Source organism: Alosa alosa, chromosome 22, assembly GCF_017589495.1.
Source record: "Alosa alosa isolate M-15738 ecotype Scorff River chromosome 22, AALO_Geno_1.1, whole genome shotgun sequence".
NCBI lineage: Eukaryota > Metazoa > Chordata > Actinopteri > Clupeiformes > Clupeidae > Alosa > Alosa alosa.
This window is the reverse complement of record NC_063210.1, coordinates 1285709-1312455: the sequence shown is the minus strand read 5'-3', so window position 1 is coordinate 1312455 and position 26747 is coordinate 1285709. Positions and strand designations below refer to the sequence as shown.

At 38.3% G+C, this 26747-nt stretch overlaps 1 protein-coding gene and 1 pseudogene across 7 annotated transcripts in view; one reads left to right on the top strand and one right to left on the bottom strand.

The window, feature by feature from the left end:
* The first annotated feature begins 944 nt into the window (after positions 1-944).
* LOC125287599 lies at positions 945-7116 on the top strand (annotated as a pseudogene).
* Positions 7117-10857: 3741 nt separating this feature from the next.
* si:ch211-234p6.5 (pleckstrin homology domain-containing family A member 4) overlaps positions 10858-26747 on the bottom strand; it is a 39280-nt gene continuing 23390 nt past the window's right edge. For 5 of the 7 annotated variants that reach the window (XM_048233844.1, XM_048233848.1, XM_048233847.1 and 2 more), the window contains 17 exons: positions 20384-20502; positions 20010-20195; positions 19243-19462; positions 18995-19114; positions 18757-18825; positions 18530-18610; positions 16464-16601; positions 16235-16333; positions 16024-16132; positions 15018-15043; positions 14760-14834; positions 14566-14644; positions 14358-14440; positions 13757-14268; positions 13448-13530; positions 12644-12720; positions 10858-12562 (listed from right to left, as the gene is read on the bottom strand). In XM_048233844.1, coding sequence (XP_048089801.1) covers positions 13786-14268; positions 14358-14440; positions 14566-14644; positions 14760-14834; positions 15018-15043; positions 16024-16132; positions 16235-16333; positions 16464-16601; positions 18530-18610; positions 18757-18825; positions 18995-19114; positions 19243-19462; positions 20010-20195; positions 20384-20502 — 1887 coding nt within the window. In that variant the 3' untranslated portion in view covers positions 10858-12562; positions 12644-12720; positions 13448-13530; positions 13757-13785. The remainder of the gene's footprint in view (positions 12563-12643; positions 12721-13447; positions 13531-13756; positions 14269-14357; positions 14441-14565; positions 14645-14759; positions 14835-15017; positions 15044-16023; positions 16133-16234; positions 16334-16463; positions 16602-18529; positions 18611-18756; positions 18826-18994; positions 19115-19242; positions 19463-20009; positions 20196-20383; positions 20503-26747) is intronic. The other 2 variants (XM_048233845.1, XM_048233850.1) reach the window with 2 other exon arrangements.

Genomic DNA, 26747 nt, shown 5'->3' with positions numbered 1-26747 from the left:
ACACCGCCTAACTTATGCCATATCTTGTTTAGACTATCTCACAGGTGACATCCCCGTGGCAACACTTTACTATCATACAGGTGGAATTCGGGGTACATTGTGGTCCATTAGTTTCTTGCATAGACTGTATATATAGAACTATGGTTTCTTGGTATCTGGATAGTATGTCACCATGGGACATTCCATGAGTTCCTTTGTTGTCACTTGTCTTTTTTTATGTTAACCACTTGGGAGACTATATTGTCTGCGGGAGGTCAGGTGCCAGGTAAGGGGTGGGGAGTTAGGTTTTCATAATGATGTGTGGGGTATATGTTTCAGTTTGCCCCCAAAGGCTATGCTATATGCTATTCAGTTGTAAATGCATTTTCCGGTTTTACTCAATGCTGCACTATTATCATCATCAAAAAATAGGCCCTAGGTTGTTGTTGGATCAGAGCTTCTCTTTAAGTCTCACATGTGTGACTATAACTGTCGCCCAACACATCCTATCTACTATCCCTGCATTCCTTGCTATGTTGTGCAGGTCAGTAGGTGATTTTCCTGGTCTGAATGATCACTTTCATGACCTCAATACTGCTGTCATAATTTACGGGAGCTGAGTTACAAATATAGAGTCAGGGTCACGTCACTACACAATTGACTACACAATCATACATTCTGGGCGTGAGTTGGTGGTAGGCGTGTTCAATAGATAACTGAAAAATATAGGGTGTTAAATGTTTGTAATGAAAAAAAAGAAATGTGTTTTGGTATTTTGGCCAGACTTTTTAATCACACTATCTCTGTAAATATGATGGGTATATATTCATACTATTGTGTGATGATTAAATCATTAAAATGTTCCAATTATTTACTGTATACATGCCTATAGCTGATGCACTTTCATTTGGCTACCTGTACATCCTGTTTGAATTGCTGTATGTCAAAATTTGGAAAAAGTCAATATATCATCCATCTTTGCTTCACTCCTTTGACAACCTCAGATTTTGATGACAAACAACTGTGGCAAATACAGCTCTGAATTTCTTCCTCTTTTAGTGAAGTTAACCACATTTTGAAGTACGAGTCAAGGGAATAGGGAACAGCGACTAAGAGATAGAGAGAGACTCTGAAGTGGTCTACCTTCCTTAGCCCCTAAACCCCAAATTAGGGAATTTGATTCAGATAGAGAGAGCCTCTCAATCAAGTCAATCCTCTCGTACATCCTAAACCCGTCGAAAAGGGGCCCTCGCATCAGACACATACTGAAAGATACTTCCTCTTTTGCCCTGTGTTATTATCACAGTCCGAAGACGAACACACACAGGAGTAGCGATCTCAACTGTGTTAAAGGGAATCCCTTTGGACACCAGAGTAGTCACAAAACGCATACCTCCTCTTTTACCCTGTGAAATCCTCACAGTCCGAAGACGAGCGCACCCACACCTAAAGGAGTAGCGATCTCTACTGTGTTACGGGAGCCCCGTAGACACCAGAGTGGACACAAAACGCAACAGAATGGCATTTCTAGTATTTTGACTTTGGTGCATAATTTTCATACTCACCAAGACATAGCCAACATAAATGTGCAACTGACAACTGACAGCTGTTTGCTTATTTTAGCGAAGGGCATGGAACAAGATACAGAGCCTTGTAAAAGCATTCAACCCCTCTGAAAGTCATCACCATTTTCTAGTTTACAAAAAAACAAATATTTTCCCAAAAAAATGTATCCAACAATTTATCCAAAAAAGCTTGTCTAAAATAAAATATAATTAAACACTAAACAGCTTGCTTTAAACCCCTATACATGAATACTTTTGCTGCAAGCATTTGAAGTGAATAATTTAATTAAGTTAAAGGTTAACTTATACAGCACTGATAACAATATAAATGGCCTCAAGGCACTTTACAAAGCCCAGAACCTGAACCCCTTGAGCAACTGCTTAGGCACAGGTGGCCATGCTTTTGGGTACACATTACAATAAAATCACTTCCCCTTTGTGCTCTTGGATTTCTGAATACGTGCAAACAGATCCAGAAGAAGAAGTGTTTGTACCATGTCACATGGAACTAAATATTCATATTTTATATCCCCAAAGTTTGGCATACATTTTTGTGTAAACAGATTAGAGCTTACAAGCATTTTATGAATGACATCCTTTATTACAGCATCTAAGTCAGCAAGCTGTAGAATGTGATGTATTGTTTCTTTGTTTGCTAGGTCACTTCTTACCGTAACTAAACAAAAAATAACTTTTAAAAAGTATATTTTGGACTTTTTGTCTTCATTCAGATAAGAGAGTGAAGAGTGACAGGAAGCAAGTGGGAGAGGGAGATGGGATTGGGAAATGAGCGTAGGTCCACGAATGTGGTACGGACACTGCAGCCACTTGCACCACAGCTCCCCCAAACAAAATAACTTTAATTGTGATTGTAGACATAGCTTGTATACTTATATATAGTCCTTGGTTTGTTTGTTCTCCCCACAGCAATTGCCTGTTCACACACTTTTTTTCATTGATTTTAAACTATTATGAGGAATCTCATCTCAAGTGTGACAACTTATTGAAGAAGTTGCCGATATGGTGTATCTGAAATAGGTCATGGTCATATTATCCCCTCATTTTCAACAAGTCGTTTCACGCCTTTCTACATTAATCCATCATCTGAGGTGTCGTCTTTCCTGTTCCCTGTTAACAAGTTACTGAGCCTGGTTGGTCAGCTGAATCCTTAAAAAACATAAAGGAACATTTCTTTCACGGTTCATTTCTACATAGAATGGGTGATTCGCACTTTCAACATAGAACCGATGACATATCGGTAAGTCGGTAAATATGACAAAGAGGTGAATTTCAAAAATATTACCCTCATTACGGTGATTAGTCTACTCCATAAATAGACACTTGTATTGGCTATCCAACTCCATCAGTTGAAGATAACAATGTGCATATGCCCAATTTACAGAGTTCCTTCTCTATCTTCTTTTTGTCGTCTCTGTCTGTGTATGTGTGTGTTTATAGACATGTGTAGAAGTGTTGACACATTGTAAAGGCCATACTATAAAGAAAGCATTCCAGGTATGTTTATGACCATCTTTGACATCTTGGGAGTTATATTTAGGTTACACACGTTTCAAGTGTCATTTCTAACCTATTTACTATTTTCATCTCATCTGCTGTGTGCCACTGAACCAATATTTCATCCCCATTTTTGTCATTTCAGAGGCATCTCCTGTTTATCCCCTCCCACCTACAGTATAAGAGAGAGCCTGAAGCTGACCCAACATTTGTTGTAGAATAACCTTTGAAGAAAGATTAAGACAGCTCAAACATGCCAACTAGAACTCCAACCAGGATCATGCCTGAAACCAAGAAATCAGGTATAGGCACCTATGGTGCATGTTGGTTTGCAGTACCTGTTTTTCCACATTACAGATAATTGTTTTTTTTTAAGGCCTCTCTGGGATTTTACCTAGTCAACAGTTTTTCATCATGTACTAAACTTTTAAGATTCTCTGATGTGATGTGTTTTATACACCATTGGTCTAGTGCATGGTTTTGTCTTTAAGCCACAGTTTAATAGATGACATTTAAGTCTTGGTAAGAAGTTGCTTTTGGCCTCCAACTCCAGAGGCAGCTATACGGCGGTTTGGATGGAATCACTAGTATCAGTATGTCACCCACAGATGTCTCTATCAGAGCCATTGTTCATGTCAAAATGTGCAACAAAGCTGGTTTGGCTTTGCAGTTAACTAATTTCCTTGGTAACACTTCCTTGGTATGATATAGTGAAGGTAAATTAAATAAAATACAGGTATTTATTGCTTAGAACTTTTTTCTAATTTCTACAACTGTTCTGAGTGTGATACATTTTTCTTTCTATATGGAAAGTAGGCAAATTCATAGCTTCCAATCACTTTACAATTATCCAGAGAAACATATAGCTCTGTATATTAATATTTATGTTGTTTGTGTCATTTTCTTGAAGTGTTGTTTTCATCCCTAGGGTACAAAGTTGTAAAACCAACAAAACAAGAAAATAAACAATCAGGTAAAAAAATCATGGTTACTGTCATAATACATGAACAAATAACTGTTCTTTAAACTCCCAGAGTGGTTTAATAAGCTACAACGTTTCAACCAGAGGTATTCGTCTTCCTGAAGACAAAGTTTAAAGAACACTGTGTGGGTATCTTTTTACTTTTAACCTATTATGCACAATGCAGATGTAGGTATTTTTGGCTACTGTAGAGCTCCCTCCAGAGTCACAATATATTTATATTTTACTCTGCTGTTGTAAATAGCAAAGATCTCTGTCTTGTTCCCCCTGTACACAATGCAAATTATTTTGTTGTGGAGGTGAAGGATTAACAACAGGCAAAAACTCCAAGCTAGATTGGCTTCCGTTCTTGAAGTTGCATGGCTTGTTTTCTCGGTAGCGACTTGTTAAGTTAAGTTAAGTCTATGCCGTATAGCTATCCTACTTGAACGATTCACTTATTACAACTTCGTTTACCATCACATTGGCTTCGTAAAGGTTATATTAAAGTGAAAATCTTGCATAGTGTACCTTTAAATTACAGGCAAAGTGCAAAGTATGTGAAAGGGAGGATGAGACGAAGTGTCAGAGATATTGAGTTGCATAGGAAAAGCTCACCATAAATGGCTCTGAGTTCTGTGAGCTGATTTGGCCTTTGCCCAGATAGTGCTTTAAGTGTAAAATTCCACCATGGACATTTATGTGAAACCTTTTTCCAGTGAAACACTGAAACACTGAAAATGCCTTTAGTGCCAACTTCCACATTCAATTCAATGAAAACCCAAAACGTTTTTTTACATAATCAGAAGAAGGATATATCAGAAACAAGACAGGCTATGTTTGGATCAGATGGTGTTCATGCAAAATTAGGGTAATTCCATTGAGCGTATAGGTGGATGCAAAATTATCACAAGGTAATACACAATTTAATGTGAGGGATGTCAAAAGTATGAAAGTAAACACAAGCATCTAAAAAAAAACAGCATCATAACCCTTATTTTCCAGCTGTAATAGTGATTCTCAATATTTACAATCATGCTAAGATAGCAATTATTACTAAGTTGTAATAATTGTTGTTGTTGCTATTATTCTGCAATCATTAATATAAACATCTGCTACAATAATCATAGTCTTCTCACATATCATCTGCCAACAATTCTTTTCCTACACAGAAAAGGTGCCCGTCTATGAGCCCAACATCAAAGAGCCAACATGTAGAGCTGAGCTAATGAAATGTAAGAACATTTTTCATGAATGTCTGTACTTAAGATGGACTAGACTCCCTGTTGCAAATGTGTAGTTGATCTAAAAATATTACTGACAATTAAAGTCAGAGTCATATAAAGAAAGGAAGCTTGATGTATGAACGTTGAACTGATATATGCATAATTTCATAATTAAACAACTCTGGCAGCAACATGTTTCTATTAGTGTGCATACTGTAGATACCATTTTGATCTTCAGAATGTTCAACCATGGATGGGATGAAATTCATAGAATGGGACGCAATGATCTGAAGTTCTGTCATTTTTGACAGTGACCACTTATATGGTAACTGAACTTGTTTTAATCTTTCATATAATTCGCCCACCCAGTTAAATTACTTATCTGATATTTTATTTTGGTGTTCAGGCTAGCAAGCCTTGCGATCTCTCCTTTGTCTAGTCTTTTAATCCTCAACATAACTTAACATCAATATTAAATGTTGGCCATTTTCTCAAATAGTTTCAACTTCTGAGAAATAGCCCCCTCTTGTCTCAGCCCAAATCCAAATTAAGGTCAACCTTCTTCTAAATCTATTCTTTTGCTCTTTAAAGGGGGTTTAGGAGAAACATGTCTGATTTCATAAAGAGCTAATGTATTTCTTGTAAAAAATTGAAAATATATTTCATTTTCAAAACAAGGGATTTTCCACTGGTTTGGTAGTTTCTATCAGTTGTATTTGCAGTACATACATAGCACATAACCTTATAGTACATAACCTCAGAAGCTCGTAACCACCAATTAAATTATTACAAATAATAACAAAGTGTTTCAGCATTTTTGATATAGATTCCTTCAGTCCTCATCCTTTTGTTGGGGTTTATTTATAGGGTCGATTAGCAGGCTGTAAAGTATCCCTCAAAATGACACAGAAAGGGTTGCATTAATTAAATCAAGTCAGGAGATGAGTTCAAGGATGCCACAATTCTCTTATAACAACCGGAAACTGTTTGTTGTTGTTTTGTGAAATGTTTTGTAGATTGGCTCAGTCTATCTCTTGACGACAAAACAGGTCGTCAACAGCGGAGGTGTGTCCTTGCTTGGACCTTCCAGAACGCTATGAACTTTCACCACAGGTATTGTGCTAATTTTAGGATTACCACTATTCCCTCTCCCTCATATTCATCCTGTTCAATTGCCCTTTTATTTGACCTCTTCAGGTACTGTGTAAACAGTCTCTGTGGGGTGTTCGGTGTTACTGGGAAGTGGAGTGTTCAGGATGGGTTGTCATTGGAGCCACTTATGAAAGTGTGGGGAGAAGAGGAGGTGATGGTCTCTGTGGTCTGGGAGAGAATGAGAAGTCTTATCATTATCAAGTCTGGTATAATGGGGTTAACACAGAAATCCGTGGGGTGCCATACTGTTCAACCATTGGTGTCTACATTGACCAGCCTGCTGGAATCATCAATTTCTACTTGGTCCAAGACAGGACAGAGGGTGACAAGAGTAAGGAGGTGAAACTACTCCACAGAATACAAACAGAAATGACACAGAGGATTCTGCCAGGTTTCTGGATGGGAATGAACTCCACCTGCACAATCCTCAATAAATAATAAAAGGGAGAAGAGTTTAAGAGTGCCTCATGAAAGAACCTTTTTTTTCTTGAGTGTCAGTTTTATTTTCTGGATTCCATTTGTGTTATAAATGTGTTATATGAGATGAATGTATGATTTTATAGATGTAATATAAACTGAAATTAATGACCATTTATTGTGACTGATGATGATGCATGTTGGTGATTTTATACAACTCAGAATAGAATGTTTGCTTGGAATGTTGTTCGCATTTTATTGGTATATTCACATATTTCTATTGTAATGGAAAATATAAGAACTGAAGTAATAAACTGTGATGAAAACACATTATTTTTGTGACTCTACATGTGTGATCCAGGTCTGTGTTATTAAAGAGATTAATAGGGATTTGTGTTATTTTTATGAAATTCTGATGTCATGCATACAAGCGATTTCAAACTCAATTCACCAGTTTTCTGGTTTGAAAAATGTCATTAGGGCACCAGACATTCATCATTATTCTAGTTTGTATACATTTCATGACCAATACCTGTTATGAAGCAAAGTTCAAAACAGCTCAGCATCTATCATGCAGACAGACAGATACATCTATCATGCAGCTCAGACACGCCTGCAGGTGTATGGCCGCGGTGCGTACCCCCAGTATAGTACAGTACCCCCTGTATAGCCGAAACACATACAATTAACACTTTGAATGCCGCACAGTTTTCAGAAGCTTTTACCCAGAGTGCCAGCATTGTTAACGATTTTTGTAGAGCCACAGCGTATTTTATGTTATAGCTATGGACACATACTATGGCTCGTTTGAAAGGTGAGACTTTAAGCTCTCAGTGGGTACACACCGTTTATTTCTACATGCCTCTGTTTCTGAGAAATCCCAAGCTAAACAGTGGCTAGTTTTCATCAAAATCCCTGTTTTTTTTTCTAGTAATGGAGATATAGCGTCTTTTATGAAATATGAAGTGTTGCCTGTAAAGTTTCCAGGAAGTGACCTAGCGAGACCTGGCGAGACTGCCACCTATTGATAAACCCATGAAAATAAATAGCCTGGTTTCTCTCCGTCTCTTCTGCACGCTCATGATTCATTCCAAATGACGCTTTAGTTTATTGTAGTCTAATTTTCACGTTAGAGCTGCGGAGAGGACACAAAACGCTTTAACTTGCATGTTTGATCGATAATTAATTTCTGAAGGTTTTAATGCACAATTGGAATGAAAACAATAGATTCTGCATTCTTTGCATTATTCTTTTAAGTGTGAGAATGATATGGGCCTGAGGGCTGATGCTTGGCAAAAAAGCAAGATAAACCAGACATGCACAATTTTCTCTATGCCGTTCACTAGTCTGGTTAGTCGCAATTTGATGATGATGTTCAAGAAACCTCCAGATATTGTACCCATCAGGGGAGGAGCTATAGGCGGGGCAGGCGAGGCCGTTGCCCCTGAGCCTGGGCCCTCCCCCACATCAACAAGGGCCCTCCTCTGCGTTGCTGAAGGCCCCTCCACTGAAATTGTAATATGCCTTTTTAAAGTCCTGCACAGACTAATTATGCAATCAACATTAAATCTGCCAAAAAATAACGGATTTATGATCATCTGAACAACAATAACAGGAATGTAAAATTGTGTATGAAATATTCCAAAACTACCATCAATTTTTTAGATCTAACCATTTCTAGTGGTAATGATGGTAAGCTCCATACTACTGTATATCGTAAAACTACAGATAGGAACACCATGTTGAAAGCAGATAGCTTCCATCCAAATTGGCTTAAAAATAATATACCTTTTGGCCAGTTCCAACGTCTTAGACGAATTTGTGATACTGATAATGAATATGAAGTGCAAGCAAAAATAATGTCTAACCGATTTTTACAAAGGGGCTACCACACAGAAACTATACAAAATGCCTATAGGAAAGCTCAGTCCATTCCTAGATCAGAGCTACTCCAGAAAGCGGTCCTATGAAAAAGAAAAACAGGCATATTTTGTTACAAAATACAGCTCTTTAGCTAATCCTATAAAAAGGATAATACACTCAAATTGGAATCTCATCGAGAGTGACCCGGTACTCAGAGAAGTGTTTTCTGCACCACCAATAATCAGCTTTAGGAGGGCTCCCACACTACGTGATAGGCTAGTACCAAGTCATCTCCCTGCTAAAAAAACAGGTTACTTGGCTTCAGAGACAGTTAAAAGGTACCTACAGATGTGGATCTTGCAATCATTGTTCCAACATTAAAGAATGCAAACAATTCTGTGATTTCAAGACAAACAAGACGCATAATATAAAAACATTTATTAATTGCAACACTACGTTTGTGGTATATAGGCTATCATGCAAATGTGGATGCTTTTACATTGGTCAAACAAAGAGTTTCTTTTAAAGACAGAGTATGTGAGCACAAAAACGCCATTAGAAAAGCTAATTTGGATTACCCTATGGCAAAACACTTCCAAAATGTGCACAACTGCAATCCAGAAGGCCTTATGGTAGAGGGTTTAGAAACTATTAAAAAGAACATTCAGGGTGGTGACCGATTAAAATTACTTTTACAAAGAGAAACATTCTACATACAATCTACAGGCCACAGTTTACCCTGGGTTGAATGAAGAAATAGATTTCAGTCCTTTTTTGTGATCATCTTTTCTCTGTATGTATTTGCTTAGGCTTAACTAGTCTTTCTCTATACCTTGTACTCTCTGGAGACTTATATTTACGATGTATAGCCACCTAGTGGATTATTTTTGTCTTTTTTGTATGTGAACATTTATAGCCAGCCACCTAGTGGACTGTTCTGGCAAGCACACCCTGAAGAAGGCTGCTTGTGCCGCTACGCGTGGGTTTCTTCTCCCTATGTTTTTAAACGTTCTATGATGAATTAGCCAGTTAAATAAAGTCTTTTTATATTTTTGAAGAAGAGTGCCTTGGACCCCCTTTTTCTATTTAAAAAGTAACGGATGTTTTTGGAAGCAACTGGAATCCATGCATTTCCACGGAATTGTTTTTGGAATCTGATCCCTTGTCATACCTGTTCATTCGTTCTTGTCGCTCGACTTATCGTGACTAAATTCAAGATGGCGGTGAACGGTAAACTTCCTCAAGGTACTGTCTGTATAAATCGTCTTTTAAATAAACTACTAGTGCTTTTTAAAGTTCTCAATGTCTCGTTTTAAATGTCAAGGCCCTCGGAAGTCTACCAATGAAGTATGGAGTTACTTTGAGCTTTGTAAATGGTGTAAAACAGTGATTTATTTGCATGGCTAGGCCGATGCCCGAGGCACCCCCATCGAAAAACTGTTGGCAGCATCGGCTAACTAGCGCCAGCTTTCTGAGTGCAGGGGACAAGCCGAGATGAGCTATGAGACATACGTTCACACTCTGTATCATGTTTCAACACACTCAATATCACACCGGAATTCTCCTTTAACCGCAACTGCTTGCCAGAAACCTTATTTATATGTGAAAATATGACCTTGCCACAAATTTGCGGACAGTGTTGGCCAGAAACCTGAAATTTCTGTAAGGGTACGCTTGGTCAGGTTACCGAAAACCGGTGACGCCTGGTCACCCTAGCTTAATGTCTACAGTGGGGATATTGGCTAGCCTTTTTGCAACCTGTGTGTCTTTTTTATGACAACGGGAAAACATTTCACCTAGCTTAGCCTACCGATCAGGAACGGCAGAAGAATTGCCCATGGTTTTACATAACATCATTTCAGCATTTATCGAAGTTTATGAGTGGAGGCTGTAGCGCCCCTATCGAGAGGAACTGTGCTGTGTATGGCACACCGTTACAGATCAAGTTATCCCATTAGATACCAAGTGCTTTGGCATTTAGTTTATGGCCATTTATAAATGAGTTACACACATGTATAACTACTGAAATGGAGTCATATTGTAAAGTGTAAAATATACAACCATTTATCGATGAATTAGTACTATTTATACAGTAACTGGCAAAAGGAAGCCTTATTGTAAAGTGTACAATACATCATAACAAATGACTACAATTTACAACTGCCAAAAGGGAGCCTTGTAAAGTGTAAAGCATTTCACCATTTATTAATGAATTACTAATACAGTGCTTCCTATACAGGTATGTATTAATTTTCTATTGTGTTACATCATTACACATTATTAGAGATATTCAATGAATGTTTCAAATAAAGATTTGCATACTATTTGTATTGCCATGCTTGCTTTACAAATTCCTTTAATTTTTGCAAGCGCTTCTTGAAAAAAAAAACATATGAAGTAGTTAACAGTTAACAATATCAATTTTCCCATGGTGTTGCTTTAATCTACTTCTGCAGTCTAGATTCGTTTCAGTTACTCTGTCTTCAAGAAGTTTCATATCAGCTACTAGATATCATGTTTGTAAATTTAGTAAGTATGTTTCTGGGCAACTGCTGCAAAGCTTACCCTTTAATTGTTGCATTTAAAACCTCACCATAACATTTCACCATTACTACTACATTTAAAAAAAATCTCATATTACCAATGTGTTACAGACTTACAGTACTATGTTAAATTATGGATATATTGTTTAGAAACAACTTAGCAACCATGAGTTCTTATCATGATTTTATCCAATGATCTGTAAAGTGCAACAAATGCATTGAGAATACATGTACATAGTTACAGTAAAGTGTAACATTTTTCTAACTGATTAAATTAAAGTATAATGCTTAAATAGTGTAACATTGCATGTAGGTGTCTGTGTGATTTTCTATTTTACTTCTGATGATGGCATTATAAACTAGTGCTGTCCACAGTAACCTTACTCCAAAGAAATGAAGGACTGTGATTTTCCAGTCCATTCATAGCTATGGCACAGTAGACTGGCTGATTACTTTTTGATTGAATTTTGCTTTGGCTATTTTCAGGAATGCATGACACTGTCTCACTTTGTGTACATTCATTTTTCTCTGTCATGACATCCACAATAACTCCATCTACACATTTATCTTTTCGCTCTTGCTTCTCATGTCCTGAGTGTTCAGTTGCTAATGAATTAACATTTTTGTAATTTTTTGAGTTTTCTCTTTGTGAAGAATCATCAACATGTGGAATCTCCTCATAAACAGACAACTCAAGGTTTAGCTGGTGATGTAAACATTTTTCTGATGATACAGATGACACCACTGGATCGGTAGGACATTTGTTATTCTCATTTTTGGTCAGACTACTATTTTTACTATCACAATTGCAATTTGCAGTTGGTGTCATTACTACTGACATTGATGGAAGTGTGGTCATGTCACATAACTTCCCTATTCTTTCCTTTTTATCCTGACTTACATATGCCTCATTGAGTAATTCTACTCTATTGTCCTTGCCCCTGGGTCTTGCTCCTGATATGTGAATCTTTCTTGAGTTTAATTGTTTATTAGCTGAATCTTGTTGGGTGGCTGATGAGTGGTCTGACAAATCCCCCAGTTCAGCCATAGTTGTATCATCATAACAAAATGATTCAAATCCAGAACTGACTAAGGGTTTAAATCCCTGCCATTCACAAGTTGTCAGGAACCATTCAGATCGGTTATTGTTGGATGGTGAAGGCTTCTCTGTTGAACCAACCTCATTGGTTAGAGCCATGTTTTGAGCTGATAAATTGTTGCTAATTTCATGGTTAAGATTTTTTTGGGGACCATGGCAAGAATCCAAGGATTTGACAGATTTTTCAGTGTCGCCAGCATGAATATTTGAAGAGGTGCTTTGGAATACTTGCCCTTCAGAACCTAAAATGTAAAGAATAGTGAGTAAAATACAGAGACACCACATAAACAAAGTAAATTGTTTGAATAAAAAAATATAATTACCTGACAACTTATTTTCTTGGTGTATGGGATTAACTGTAGGAAGATTGCCAGTCTGGACATGGTTCTCTCTAGAGGCACTATGGAAGAAATGCATTTAACTTATTATTTAACCTGCATTCTAAAGGAACAGCCTTTATCTGACTCATACCAAAAGCCAAAATGACACAGAGATTTGAGAGAGTTGAGATTTGACTCTTTATGTATGCACAAACCATAAAAAAATAGTCAAGTTTATATATTTCTTAACATCATCAAGTGTCTCAATAACAACAACAATACGACTACTACTACAACTAAATAATAATAATGATAATAATAATGACAATAACAACAATAACAACAACAATTGTACTAGTATTACTATTATTGAATTAAAGCTGCAGTAGGCAAGATTCATATTCACTGGAACCGTCCCTATGCTCCGACAGAACAACATCAGCCGGTTTTAGAAAAAACCCCGCACTTCTACCTCCACCTAGAGCCTGTTATTTGGTTTGCAAAAATCCACAGCTCCCGGTTCTTCTGGTCCAATCAGAACAGGGCTGTGTGAGATCTGAATGCCAATCACAGTCTGGTGCAGTCTGGTGTGCACTGACAAGCACAAACTCAATGAGAGGGTGCTCGGTGGTAGTGGGGGAGGGGCATGAGAGTTGTAAACATTAAAAATTTTGGCTAAGTCTCCTCAATCTGTCAGGCATGCCAAATGCAGCTTTAAATCACTTCTACATGAGATATGTATATCTCATAATCAGTCAGTTCTTCCATTCCACATGTATGTTTAGTCCAAACACACTGTATACCCACCTTCTGATGACTCTCTGTCTAATACGCTCAACTCGCTTCAGTTTGGCTTCTCTCTGCTCAGGGCGAAGATTAAGGTCTGAGTTCTGGTTAAAAGTCAACAGTTGTGACATTAATGTCTATAGAAACATTGTTTATAAAAGCTACAGTAATTGCATTTTAACAATACAACCTGCATGAAGCATTCTTTTTCTGTATTTGATATTTGTCTGAGCCTGCCTTTAAACATATCAAACCTATCTATAACAACAAAGTTGTTTGCAAAGTCCAATTTAACACCTTAATGTACATTTGAAATGTTATAAATCTGACCTGATCTCTTCTTTCTTCACAGTTTGGATTCACATTCCCATCGACTTCCTGGCCCTGCCTTGGTTCTTTTGATGTTTGGACTGTCTTCTGCTTTGTTGAGATGCTTCTCTACCAGATAATTCATTCCTTTGTCGTGTCATTTTTACTGCTCTCTGAGCTGTCATATCACTTTTTTCTTCTTCTTGTAACCTGAGACCAGTGTATTGAGAAGACATCCGTGTGGGTTTACTTGGAGCCCTTTTAGGCAGCATTTGGGGTATTTGCTCTGGGAGTGGATTAACCAGTTCAAACGGTGGGTCCTGCACAGAGACTCGATGTGCAATGAGTGTAGAGGGCAGAGTTGCTGTGATGACACGTGTCACCCTGAGGGGCAAAGCTGTGGCTTCATCCAAATCGGATCTCCAATCATGTTCGGCAGCAGAGGGTTTGGATACAGATGCTTCCCTCTGGGTATCAGTCCTTTCCTCATAACTCATCATTCCCTCGGTTTGTTCTTGCTCTCTCATTTCCTTCTAATTGATGCGGAGAGAATTGTGTATGTTAGCATGCAGTTTACATGGGCATCTGACTTGGTTTTAGCCTCAGTATTTTCTACACTTACTCTGCAATCCTTTTTGTATGTGTTATTCATTCTAGTAATATTCACAGTTGGATCTGCTGATGGCCAGGTATGAATTTTATTACCTATAGTAAGGAGAAAAGAAACAATATGGTTAAGACTAACAAGTAGCTTCATATTGTTAATCTTTTGGATTTATATTGGAATATTCCATTTCATTATCATACTAGACAGTGATATTTTCAGTAACCTTGATTCCAGTCATCCTGTTTCTGTTCTTGGTAGCAAGAAAATGGTTTGCTATAGATATGCGAATCACATCTTGCAGCCTATAAAATAATGTGCATACACAGTCAGTGTGGATGTAATGCATGGTATCTTATGGTATATAGTCATCATTCTTACATGCAATCTGTGAAATACACTCTCAGAACATAGCCTTACCCTACATATATTTGGGCTGGTTGTCCAAAGGTCATGAGTCAGAGGGGGAGCAAATGGGGCATTCAACTCTACTTCCTGGATGTAACACATTCGCACACACGCATACGCACACCCACACACCCACACACACACACACAAACACAAATAATAGCAAGGTGATCAGTCATCATACAGAAAATAAAACTGTCTACACACAGTAGGCCTAGTAGTATATAATATCAGTTTTTGTTAAGCAGGCTGTTGACTGAAATAACTTACCACATTGTGTCCAGTTAGTTCTTCACCTGAAGGGTGTAAAATTGAATAAACAAATATTTAAAAAGTGCAATGACAAATAATAATCATAATAGGTAATTTCATGTCGCTGGTTTTCCCTACACTACCGGTCAAACCTTTGGGGTCACTTAAAAATGTAAATTCCACTCCATTATAGACAGAATACCAGCTGAGATCAGTTGCATTGTTTTTGTTTTTAGTCAGGGCATCAGTTCTCAGATTACATTATGTGCTTACATAATTGCAAAAAAAGGGTTCTTGACTGTTGTAGAAAGAAATGGCTGATCTTTAATGCAATATTTACATTGCCCATTATCAGCAACCATTCACCCAATGTTCCAAAGTCACATTCTGTTCACTAATCTGATATCATTTTAAAAGGCTAACTGAGAAAACATTGGAGAACCCTTTTGCAATTATTAATATTATTACAGGTGCTTGATAGCCTTATTATGATGGCCAATGTGTAAGTTTGTGACATTTATTAGTTTTTATTTAATACCTCAAAAAGATCACAAATATGAGAAGTCATAGCCAAAATATTTTATTGAAGAGCTATGCGTCAAAGTTTTAACCAAGCACCCTGAAATTCTTTTTTTACGTTTAAATTGTTCAAACTGAATTAAACACAGAAATGTTGGTTAGAAGAAGAACTAGAAATGCTATTCCAGGAATTACCAATGCATGAAAATGCAAAGATAATGCAATGTTAAATATCATTATGTAGTTAAAACAGATAATACAGAGATAGTTACTAGGTGTTTCAAGGCGTCACTAAGTGTTACTAGATGTTGCTAGGGCAGACATGGTGGTTATGCTGGTTGCAAGGGTAATCATGTTGGTTCCTATGGTGGTTGCTAGGTTGACATTATGGTCGTGGTTGCTAGCTTGTTACTAGAGGGATTTTTCTGCCACTGCATGTCAAATTCTAGACAGATGTGCCTAATCAGATTTTGATATCATCAGCCACTTGTTAACAATCACTTACCTGGCTGGTCATGCAGTCCTAATACTAGTCTGTAGTGATTTCTGCTGTCTCTCAGCCCACACAGAATGTCCTCCATCATCCACAGTTGCTTTTGTGCTTTGTGCTGCTCCTAATAAAAGAATGGAGGTGGCAAGGTATTATTATCTTTTTTGTCCTCAGTTGTCACAGAAGACGTGATAATAATAGTTAGCATATTCAAGTACAAGTCTACCTGATGTAGGCCATAGTGGCATGCATGCTGAAGCTGAGAGCGAAACACTGCCAGTTCAGATTCCATCCTCTCATACTGGCACCACACATAATCCATGTCCTGTCCATACAGAATACAACATACCATGTCATAATATCCAGTATGCCACATAATGTTGCCATAATAATAGTTTGTGTCCGACTGTGTCAGAAGACTGAAGGTAGCGTCTGTAGTATTGTAATAAACGTACCATTGACACGTCATATATTCTAGCTCTGAGGGTGACCAGCTCTTCCTGTAGCAAGGCTTTCTGGTTCATTTGTGCCTCTGTATACTTGCATTCGTCCCGTTGTATGTGGCTCACTTCAAGAGCAGCCTGAAGATTTTCCTACAAACAGAACATACCCAACCACCTGAAATTGTGTTTTTTAAGTAATACTAATGTAGTGCCCTTTTAAACATGCTATTCCTGTAGAAAACCTATAGCCCAATTACATGCCCGCAGGTAGGCCTGCTTTAAAAATAGGGAATGATAATAGGGGAAAACCGCATTCCAGCTATAAGCATTCAATAATGAATACTGAATATGATATTACAATATAATAAATGTGCAGTGAGCAGAATTTAAGCATGGCTGCGTGTGACATTTTTTACAGATCAAAAGGACATAAGCCTAACAGATGTTTTGAGTCATGGCTATATGTTTAGCCTATTGAATAACTTGATGATAGAAAATACAAACCATTTTGTGGAATGATGCATCATCATATGGAATTTGTAACGATGTGAAAACAATCTCTGTTAGCCTATAAGTGACATCACGCTCTGTCTGCCACTCCTTGTCTGTAGCTGATCAAAATGGCATAAGCCTAAAGCTTTGAGTAAAGACTATACAGTATGTTTAGCCTATTGAATAACTTGATGATAGAGAAGGCAAACCATTTTGTGGAATGATGCATCATCATATGAAATTTGCAACGATGTCTCTGGTAGGGCTAGCCCATAAGTGACATCACGCTCTGTCTGTCACTCGTTGTCTGTGCCACTCGTTTCAATTTGGGACCTTGCAGTCAGAATTGTTGTTTGTTGATTCAAAGACTAAAGACAGTCCAAAGTAGCCGGGGCTATTCGAAGTGTCAGTTTATTGCACATAATTTTGACATTGTTTTGAATAGCCACTGCATACCCGTGTTTGTTGGTGTGTTGTTGCAAAATCAGCGGAATCATTTTATGCAAGCAAACTACAGGGAGTCTTTATTGTTGATGTGTAAGACATGATAATCATCCAAACATTTTGCATCTTGACCCGTGCTGTGCCCTGATTCAGTGCTGCCAAAACTCCGCTTATCCTCTCTGGCCCTGCGCTGTGCTGTGTGAGCGGAGAAACCCAATGTATGCTTTTTAACCGCAGTGTTGTTCGTGAACGAGTTGAAAAGAACGCGTTCATTGAACGTTGAACTGAACGCAACACATTTTTTAATAAAGAACTTGAACGTGAATTAGTTCACATTATGTGTCATGAACGGCAGACATCACTGTAAATGAACGTTGGAATTTGTTAACTGAGTGACATCTGTTTTCTCTTTTGAAACGCAACGAGAGAAAGTTCCTCCTTCCTGTATTCTCGCTGGTGCCGCTTAACCAGACAGAAATGGTTTTTGACATGTGTGCACAATGCATTGCGGGCAACGTAGTGTCCGGCTGAGAATAGTTGAATAGCATACTGGCTTCCGCACAACGTTACCCGTGATGAATTGCAGCAGAGCCGGGTAGGCATAGCAACGCCCAGAAAGCAGGCGAAACGACGAGAGCACTAAGTATAGAACTGGTCTACCTTGTCTGTACTGCTGCAAGTTTCATCACCTGGTAAGAAACCCACAATTGCAGTGTCATGAGCAAATGTCTAATGAGCAGCTTCAAAGAACGTATAGTGATTTCTAGCTCGTAGTGTGAAAAAAAGTATTTATTTAAATATCTCACGAAAAAAGTAAAATGAACTGAACTTTGAACTAGTTCAGAATTAAAATTGTGAACTTTGAACGTGAACTGTTCACTTTGAGCATGTATGAACTGAACTTGAACTAGTTCAGAAAAGCTGTGAACTGGCACAACACTGTTTAACCGATATATTTAACGATATCTTTTGCATTACTTATCCAAACAATGTCACTTACTCGTGCCTGTAGTAAGACACCTGTCAAGTTTGAAATCAATTGAACTAATGGTTCGAGAGATATGCGAATAACAGACAGACAAGCAGACAGACGTTCCTGTAATTTATAGATAGATTAACTTTTTTTCAGAGACACTACTCACCTTTTCCACTTGCAAATGAGACAGTTCTACACAAAGAGCCTGAAGCTGCTTATCACATCCACAGAGTTTTGTTAAGACAGCCTGAAAGTGACAAAGTAATGATGAGTCAGCGTGAGCAGGGTAAAAGGGAGGAGAAGAGGAGGAACAAATCTGAAAGAACATGCAAAAGAGATTATAATTCAATCAATCATAGCAAGCAATTAACTCATTTTGTATCATTGTCTTACATCAACGTGGTTGTCAGGGGTTTTGCTGGAATGCATTTCACTTCCTTGAAATCCATCATACCTTTCAGACTGAAAAAAAACAAACAGATTTTTCAAGCAGCTTTATAGTGCAATATCTTATACGGGAGCACTCACAAAAATGCTAAGGAAAAAGATGAGTACAAATAAAGACCAGCAACTTTCACATCAACAGGCAGATTAAAATACAAATACTGTGAACAGCAAAGGCTAACAGTACCAGAGTTGCTGGATGTTGGCATACATATGACTGACTGCGAAAGGACTGATAATGTGGGTTTCCTAAATTAGGGGAGGGTCGGGAAGATGGTAAAGGTGGCAACTGGCTGCTCACAGATCCCTGCAGAAACATATCCAATGATGACAGAGTCTATATTAGAAATTATATAAACAACTCATGTGTACCTTGAAACGTGTGTGTGTGTGTGTGTGTGTGTGTGTGTGTGTGTGTGTTTATGTCTTCCTTACCTTGTGTGCATGTCTCTCCACACCAAATGTTTGTTTGTTGGAAGGTGGTATTGGTGGCAGGTCATTATTAGGTCTAATGTCAACTCTCCCAACTGGAGTGTGGGGACGTGAGTCTAGTTGACCCCTGAAGCTCAGGGATTGTGGACAGGAGGGAAAGTATTTTGGAACAGAGAGGAAGGGTGGGCAGCATTCATCAGTCTGTTCTTTGTTTGACAGCTCACTAAAAAGAGTAATAGTTCACAAAAACTTGGATTGGTAAAATACTTCTGATACACCTACATGCAAATATCCAGAATGCACATGCTCTGCAGAAAAATGTTTATTAAATATTTATTAAAATTTAATTAGCTACAGTAGGCTAAAACCCAACCTGTCTGAGGTTTCCTGTAAGTGTTGTATACCAAATACCAGGGAAAGTAGGACATAAAATGTTTGTTAGAATTATTACAAAATTATTGTCACTATAGCGTTTATTTATGGCTGTAACACAAGCCATAACAGGAAACAGAACAGTTTTATTTATGCTATGATGCATACTAGTAGACCATAGGTCTAGAATTGCCAGCTCTTTTCTAACTTGTGAATGGGACACATCATGCATACTGTACTCTTAATTATATGTGAATGTATGAATTTATCTGAGCTTCAGTCCAAATGATTTCAGAATTACTAGTAAGACTACAGGCAAAATCTTATGGACATTGTATCCTTCCTAATTGACACCATTCACATTAGATTGCTAGGATGATGTTTTAATTTTACCATACCTTCTTTGCACAATCTTCTTTTTCCCTCCATTCTCTATCTGAGATTCTGCTCTTTCCCCTTGATGCTTAGTTGATGCTTCAGTCGTTTTTTTGCTGGTTTGTACATCTCTCATAGATGTATTATGATGAGTATGCACAAACTCAGTGCTGTCTACCTCTGTGAAGTCTTGGTAACTAGAGCAACGCCTGGGGGAACAATAAACATCACCCAAATAAACATCAAAGTAATTACAACTGTAATGGCATAATAATAATACATATTACACAACTGCATGTTTACCTAATAGTGGGTAATAATACAACCTAACTTTGGTTTTGCAGTTAAAATATTGTAGACAGTCTTGAAACAGGAAAATGAAACAGGATTAATTCACTTAGAAATGGTGGTATCTGTGTCCATGCTTGCTGATTGGCTGATAGCTCTGACCCAGCCCAGCATATCCTCCTGGGTGTCTGCACTGAAGAAGTAGGTGCGCATGCCTTTATGTACTACCTGTCAAACACAAACACAGTGTCCTCCTCATTTATTGGGACCCTTGGTAACGAAAGTAATAAAACAATGAACACATTTATGTATGAACACATGTAACAATGTGTTATAAAGAAATATTTTTTTTTGGCAAAAGCACATAAAATATTTTGTACCCCTAAAAAATATATAAACAAACTAAAAGTGATATTAAAAAGTAATGAAAGTGTCTATGAACTTGTATGCAGTATTTCATGACTTCCTGTTTCATTAAGGTAAATCAATAATAATAAATTAATAAAGGGACACAGAGACCATGATGTCCTAGTCATTCTTTAACATGGGAAACAGGGGTGTAGCCAGGATTATTTTATAGGGGGGGCCAGCTGGGTCCAGACTTTTTATTGGGGTGGCACGTGAGAACCAAAACTACTATATGAAAAGTAAAACCACTTTAAATGTTTCGAAGATTAGAATAGCCTATTTTAATAATGCCAATAAACTGTGTAAAGCCAACACTGATGCACAGGTTTCACATTCACAGACAACCTGAACTCGCCTGATGCTTTTTTCTAACCCGACTATAACCATGAGTAGCCTATTAGTAAAGAGAAAATTATGCCTGTCCTGCTTTTTTTGCATATTCATTTAGCCTGTGTTTAAACAAGAATAAGATGACCCTTTTTTACAGTTTATCCTATTTGAAGCATTCAAGGCATCCTTTATATCAGGGATCCCCAAATGGCGGACCGCGGTCCGAGTCCGGACCATGACGTTATCCCGGACCATAATAGCCTAATTTAGATTTTCACGTAAGATGTTAAAGCTGCGCTAAATGTTTCGTTGGTTAGGATAACAGCATTTACTTCAGGAGCTTCAGGAACCATCATTTCGCTTGCTGCTACTCAGCCAGTGAAATCTGTGAATTCTGATATTGTCGAGTGAGAGTAAGCCTATGGGAAGAGACTCACTGAGCCTGAAACGAGCGAGGAGATAGGAGACGGGAAACAATCAGATGGATATCTAAGTTAACGATAAGTAAGTTATTTTCAAATCATCGATTGCTCAAAGAGGAGAAAGCTAGACAGCGAGAACAGAGCTTTATATAACGATACGGGGGCAACAGGCCACGCACGTCCGTAACGCCAACTAAATATGGATGTGACAGTTTTGCGCGGAATTGCCCTGGACCTCTTCTACATATTCTAAGACAGGCGATTTTTAAAAGCGCCAATTTGAAGCACCTCTACTAGACAAAGCATATATTTTGAGCAAGCATAGGGTAGGCTAGGCCATTCAACAGTGAACTGAGACCACAGAATATTTTACGATTTAGAAGGCAATATGATTGATCCACCACAATCTAGTTAAGCCTACATGCATTCACTGCCCAACAACGTGATGTTCCTGGGTTTCCAGGATTTCGGGTCAACATAAAAAAAATAAAAAAATAAAATTAAACTTGCTGATTAATGAGTTCAAGGAACCAGCTGTGGAATATCCATCCTTGTTTCAGCTCAAATGTTATTTTAAGTTCACGTAAAGATCTTAAAAATAGCCAAGGCTACTCAGTTTTTCTCCCTAATTACTCTTATCTTGCCTTATTTCTCCTCATTTCGAATGTTGCCTTTAGGCTACTTATTTTATTTCACATTAAACATTAGGCCTAGGCCTACAACTAGGCTCCATCCATCCATCCATCCTAATATATATATATATATATACATATAGCCTACACATACATACACAGCCTAAACACGCATGTTAAACATTATGATGCTCCGGACCTTTGCTTGAGGAAATTTTCCGTAACTGGACCTCGCTGAAGATGAATTGAATACCCCTGCTTTATATAAATAAATGTAGCAGACTCAATTCTCTTTAGTCAGTTTAGCCTGCAGGGGGTCGTTTCTAGAAAAGTTAGCAACGACGTTGCTTAACCACCATGGTACGACGCAACTTGCGACCAAACAACGACACTGTTACACCTGTTTCCAGAAAGCATCGTACCTGTGTCGCAATTCGCTACCTCCGACGTTCGAACACCATAGTTCCAACAACGTTGTTGATGATGCAGCGATACATATCATTGGTGGAAACAGTGGAAACGCGTGTAATACCCCACCCCTAAATGTTCTGTCACGCCTATGTCGACATGTTTCTAATCTAAACCGAAAGTGATTAATGCTGGTATTGTCATTGCCATCAGCCAAAACCTAAACCTATTGCAAGCATATAAAACAGTTAACTTAAGCAGACCAATATGAGTCATTATTTGTGTTAAATATCTGTGTTGGAAAAAATATATAGCCTGGACAAATATCTGGGTATCCCATAAGTTATCAACTGTCTCGTGGCCTAACGGCAGCGCGTTGGTGCATTGCGCACTTGGCCGGAGTTCGCATCCTAGCTCTTCTTTTTATCTCGGAGTAGGCCTACGAGACACAACAATAGGTTTTGACCATACATATTTATGTATATAGTTACTCTACATCGAGAGACCATAGGTACAATACATCAGTCAAAAACAATTGAATCTACGTGTCACACAGTTCACCTGCAGGTAGCGAGAAGCAAGAGGACAATCTCACATCATAAGAAAATCGAACCTACAACGTTGGGATAACATTAAGTCTTCTGCTCTAGCCACTACACCATTTATCACTGCTGTTTTAAGAGTCTGGGAAGATTATAATACTAAAAGCAAGGCAATACTCGAATTAACATAAATAGCAAGAATGAGCCAAGTAGGGGAGTCAGTGTCTTAATCAAAATTAAGCTACAGGATAGATCAATCATTTAGTCACGAGATAAACATCCGCAATTTTTGGTTAGGCAGTTGTGATTTTTGGTTAGGCGCTCTGGACACCAACAGCAACTACCAAGGAACGACATAAGTGCGACTGCCTAGGGGCAGTAGTTCAAACGACCAAACTTTGCGTCCTTGTTTGCGATTGAGAGTTCGAACTACCCTTTCTAGAAACACCAAATCCAAGAACGATGGAGCGTACTACCAAGGTTGCGACGCAAGTTAGCACTACCCTTTCTAGAAATGACCCCCAGGTGGGTTGTATGGGGGATTATGAAATACAGTTGTTTATTATAGGTCCTGTGTCAAGATTGTTGATATCAATTAATAGCCAGTTACTGTAAAATAAGCTTCAATAAGACTATCACTGAATCATGATAGCCCACTGTAAAATTTGGTATGTGATTATATTATTGTGATTATATACATTATATACTGGATGTCGTTCTTAATGATTAGCTAAAGGAGAACCTTGACAATTGCAAAAAGTCCAAAAATACCATCTGTTGGTGCAAAACACACCTTTCAGGCATTTTCATCCTGAAATTGACATTTCTGGAGGACACTGGGAGTCTAGGACATTCTGTAATATGTTACAAATGTGACATTAAAGAAAGCAGAATTATCATAATCTTACTGTAAATGTATATGGTATGGTGGGTATTTGAAATATGGTCCACATTTCCAATAAAAGTTCAGGGGCCGTATTCACAAAGCCTTTTATCTTACCACTAGGAGTACTCCTAAATCACACTAAAATATTTTAGCTAGGAGTTTTCTCTTAAAAGTTATTCACAAAGCCTTTCAGACCTACTCTTAGTAAGGAAAAATGACAACTCCTAAACTAAGAGTGAGTCTTCGTTGCTATGGATGACGTCATTACTCATGCACAAGCTTGACTGAAGTGACCACCTTGATTGGCTTATGATTGTAACGCAGGAATGATTCCAAACACCTCCCTTACGATGATGAGTGACAGGTGACAGGTCTGAGAATGCATGCGCTACACAAGTAGTCGCGAAGGGCCGGAAGATGATGAATAACTGAATAAAAGGCCTAGCCTAAATGAATAAAGAGTAAGGCAAAACAAATAGCCTAGTAGCCTAATGAAACATAGACCTACGGATTAATGCAGTATCTTTGCAACATTATTAAATTAATCTGTCACTATGCCTACGTTTGCAAAGAGGAGAACATTTTAATTTGATTCACAATGAAACGTTTCATTTAATTTACATGTTAACAATGAATAGTTTTGGTTGTTGTTGGTGGCGTTATTGCATCCTTTTATGAATCCAAAATTGTTCCCTCGCGATTGGAAGCTCCTGTTGCCGCATAGGCTACGCATTTAAAAACATCGCAACGTGAAATTAACCTGACTCTCGCCAGATGAATTTCGTTCCGCTTAGCTCCGCCTAGCTTCACTCACATCCATCTGGGACCTCTTCCATTGAGAGTGATTTCTGCAACCCGATTTTATGGTACAGCCAATCAGGACCAGGCGGGAGTTTCATAGATGTGACATAAGCGTAGAAGCGACTGTGAGACTGTTATCAGCGTCACAGGTTGGCTTCGATGTGAGTGGTTGAAATAACCTACGTCAATAGATGACGGACAAGTGGCTTATTCAATCATATGCAAGCATTTTTTGATTAGGCCCAGCCTTCTGAAGCAACACTTAAATGGATCGGTTCCAGATGGATGAGTGGAGCTAGGCGGAACGAAATTCATCTGGCAAGAGTCAGGTTAACGTGAAATGCCACAAAAAGCTGTTTGTGAATAGGTCTTAGTGAGTTAGGAGTCCTCTCGACTTCTTTTAAGCTGTCCCAGACTTAGGTGCTACTTTTAGGTCTAAAATGCTTTTAAATTACTTTTAGTGAAAAAAATTAGGAGTCCTAAAGTTAGGAGTGACACACCCATTATTTTTAGGAGTTGCTCCTAAATTCGCCACTTAGGAGCTACTTTTAGCCTTAAAATTCTTTGTGAATACGGCCCCAGAAATATAGCTGACCTGGTTGAACTTATTTAGCAGAGGAAATACTTCAAATATGCCATCAAACCAAGTAATAGCCAACCAAATTCCACAGTTTGAACATCATAATAGCTGATAAAGTTGTAAAACGTAAACACTAAAGCTTTCCATTAAACAGTTTGTTGTCCACATGACAATAACTCAAAGAACAATAATAAATAGCCTACTACAAATATTGTATGCAAAAATGTAATCTTATAATGATGGCAAAAACTATATTTATTTCTGATATCCACCCCAAGTACTTTAACATGGGATTAGTGCAATTATTTCTTCTAATTGTTTAGATTTAGCCTTACACTAAGGCTGACTGTCATTAGCTCTGAATTAAGAAATTAAGCCATTGTGCTATTGAAAATGAATCATGTCTGAAAGCACAGCAAACAACCAAACAAACATACTTTGAATTATTCGGTCCTCAACCTTTCCTGCACTGTCTCCATTCCCCACTCAGGCAATGCAGCCTGCCTCTGCCTGACCAGCTGTGGCAAGAACCACACGCAGTCAGCAAATTATGTTTTATAAAGTAATCTATAGGCTAGGGCCTATTAACCTACTTTTAATGGAGCCGTCAGGAGATATGTGCCTAATATGCTTGCTTACATTTCATCCGAATATTATCGAAATATTTTTGTAACCGCGTTACCGCGGGAATCCGCTTATTTTTGATCAGCCCCACGCGTCAATGAGACTAGCCTATTTACCTAACAAGGACAACCCAACGCAGCTTACTTTGCCATGATTCGTGACACATTCTAACATCTTATTAACATTAATGTTCCAACTCATCATCAACTCACCTGTTGTTACTGAGGTTAAGTAGTAGTCTACTGTCAAGTGTTTTTAACAGATGGCCACTTTGAATGGCCCCGCTGCTGCTGCAGCCTGCACGATTTGATCAGAACCGTAAGCTACACTACCTGACTGGGCCAATGGTCATAGATCGAGTGTAGTGCAGTAATTGGTTCAGTCCCTGCTTTGCAAAGTGTTGGTTGGTGAGGGGCAAGCTACCACCACATTCTTGAAATGTATTAATGTTCCAATACAGTCAGTTTCCAAAAATCGAGAACGGCAGCAATTTTATTTACTTTTCACTGAATGAGGCTGGGGGGCAAGCAGGGTGGCCGAGTCTTGACCAGTGGTGGCCGTGGCCCCCCCTGGCCACCACGTAGCTCCGCCCCTGACCTGTACACATGAACTCGAGCATTGAGAACATTGTATGTGTACACAAAGTTTACTAAAAAGAAAGGTTTTGGCAAGATGGCGGCGAGCTTGGTGAACTTGGTTGAGGTAATGTCCTAAAGATTTTTGTTGTGGTTACCGCCGGGCTCAGCACAAAAGACCTATAATTTACAGCGTGCCGCGGTCAAAGTTCAACAGGGTTCAACTTTGACCGTGACACACGCAAATTTCACTTTATGTGTAAGG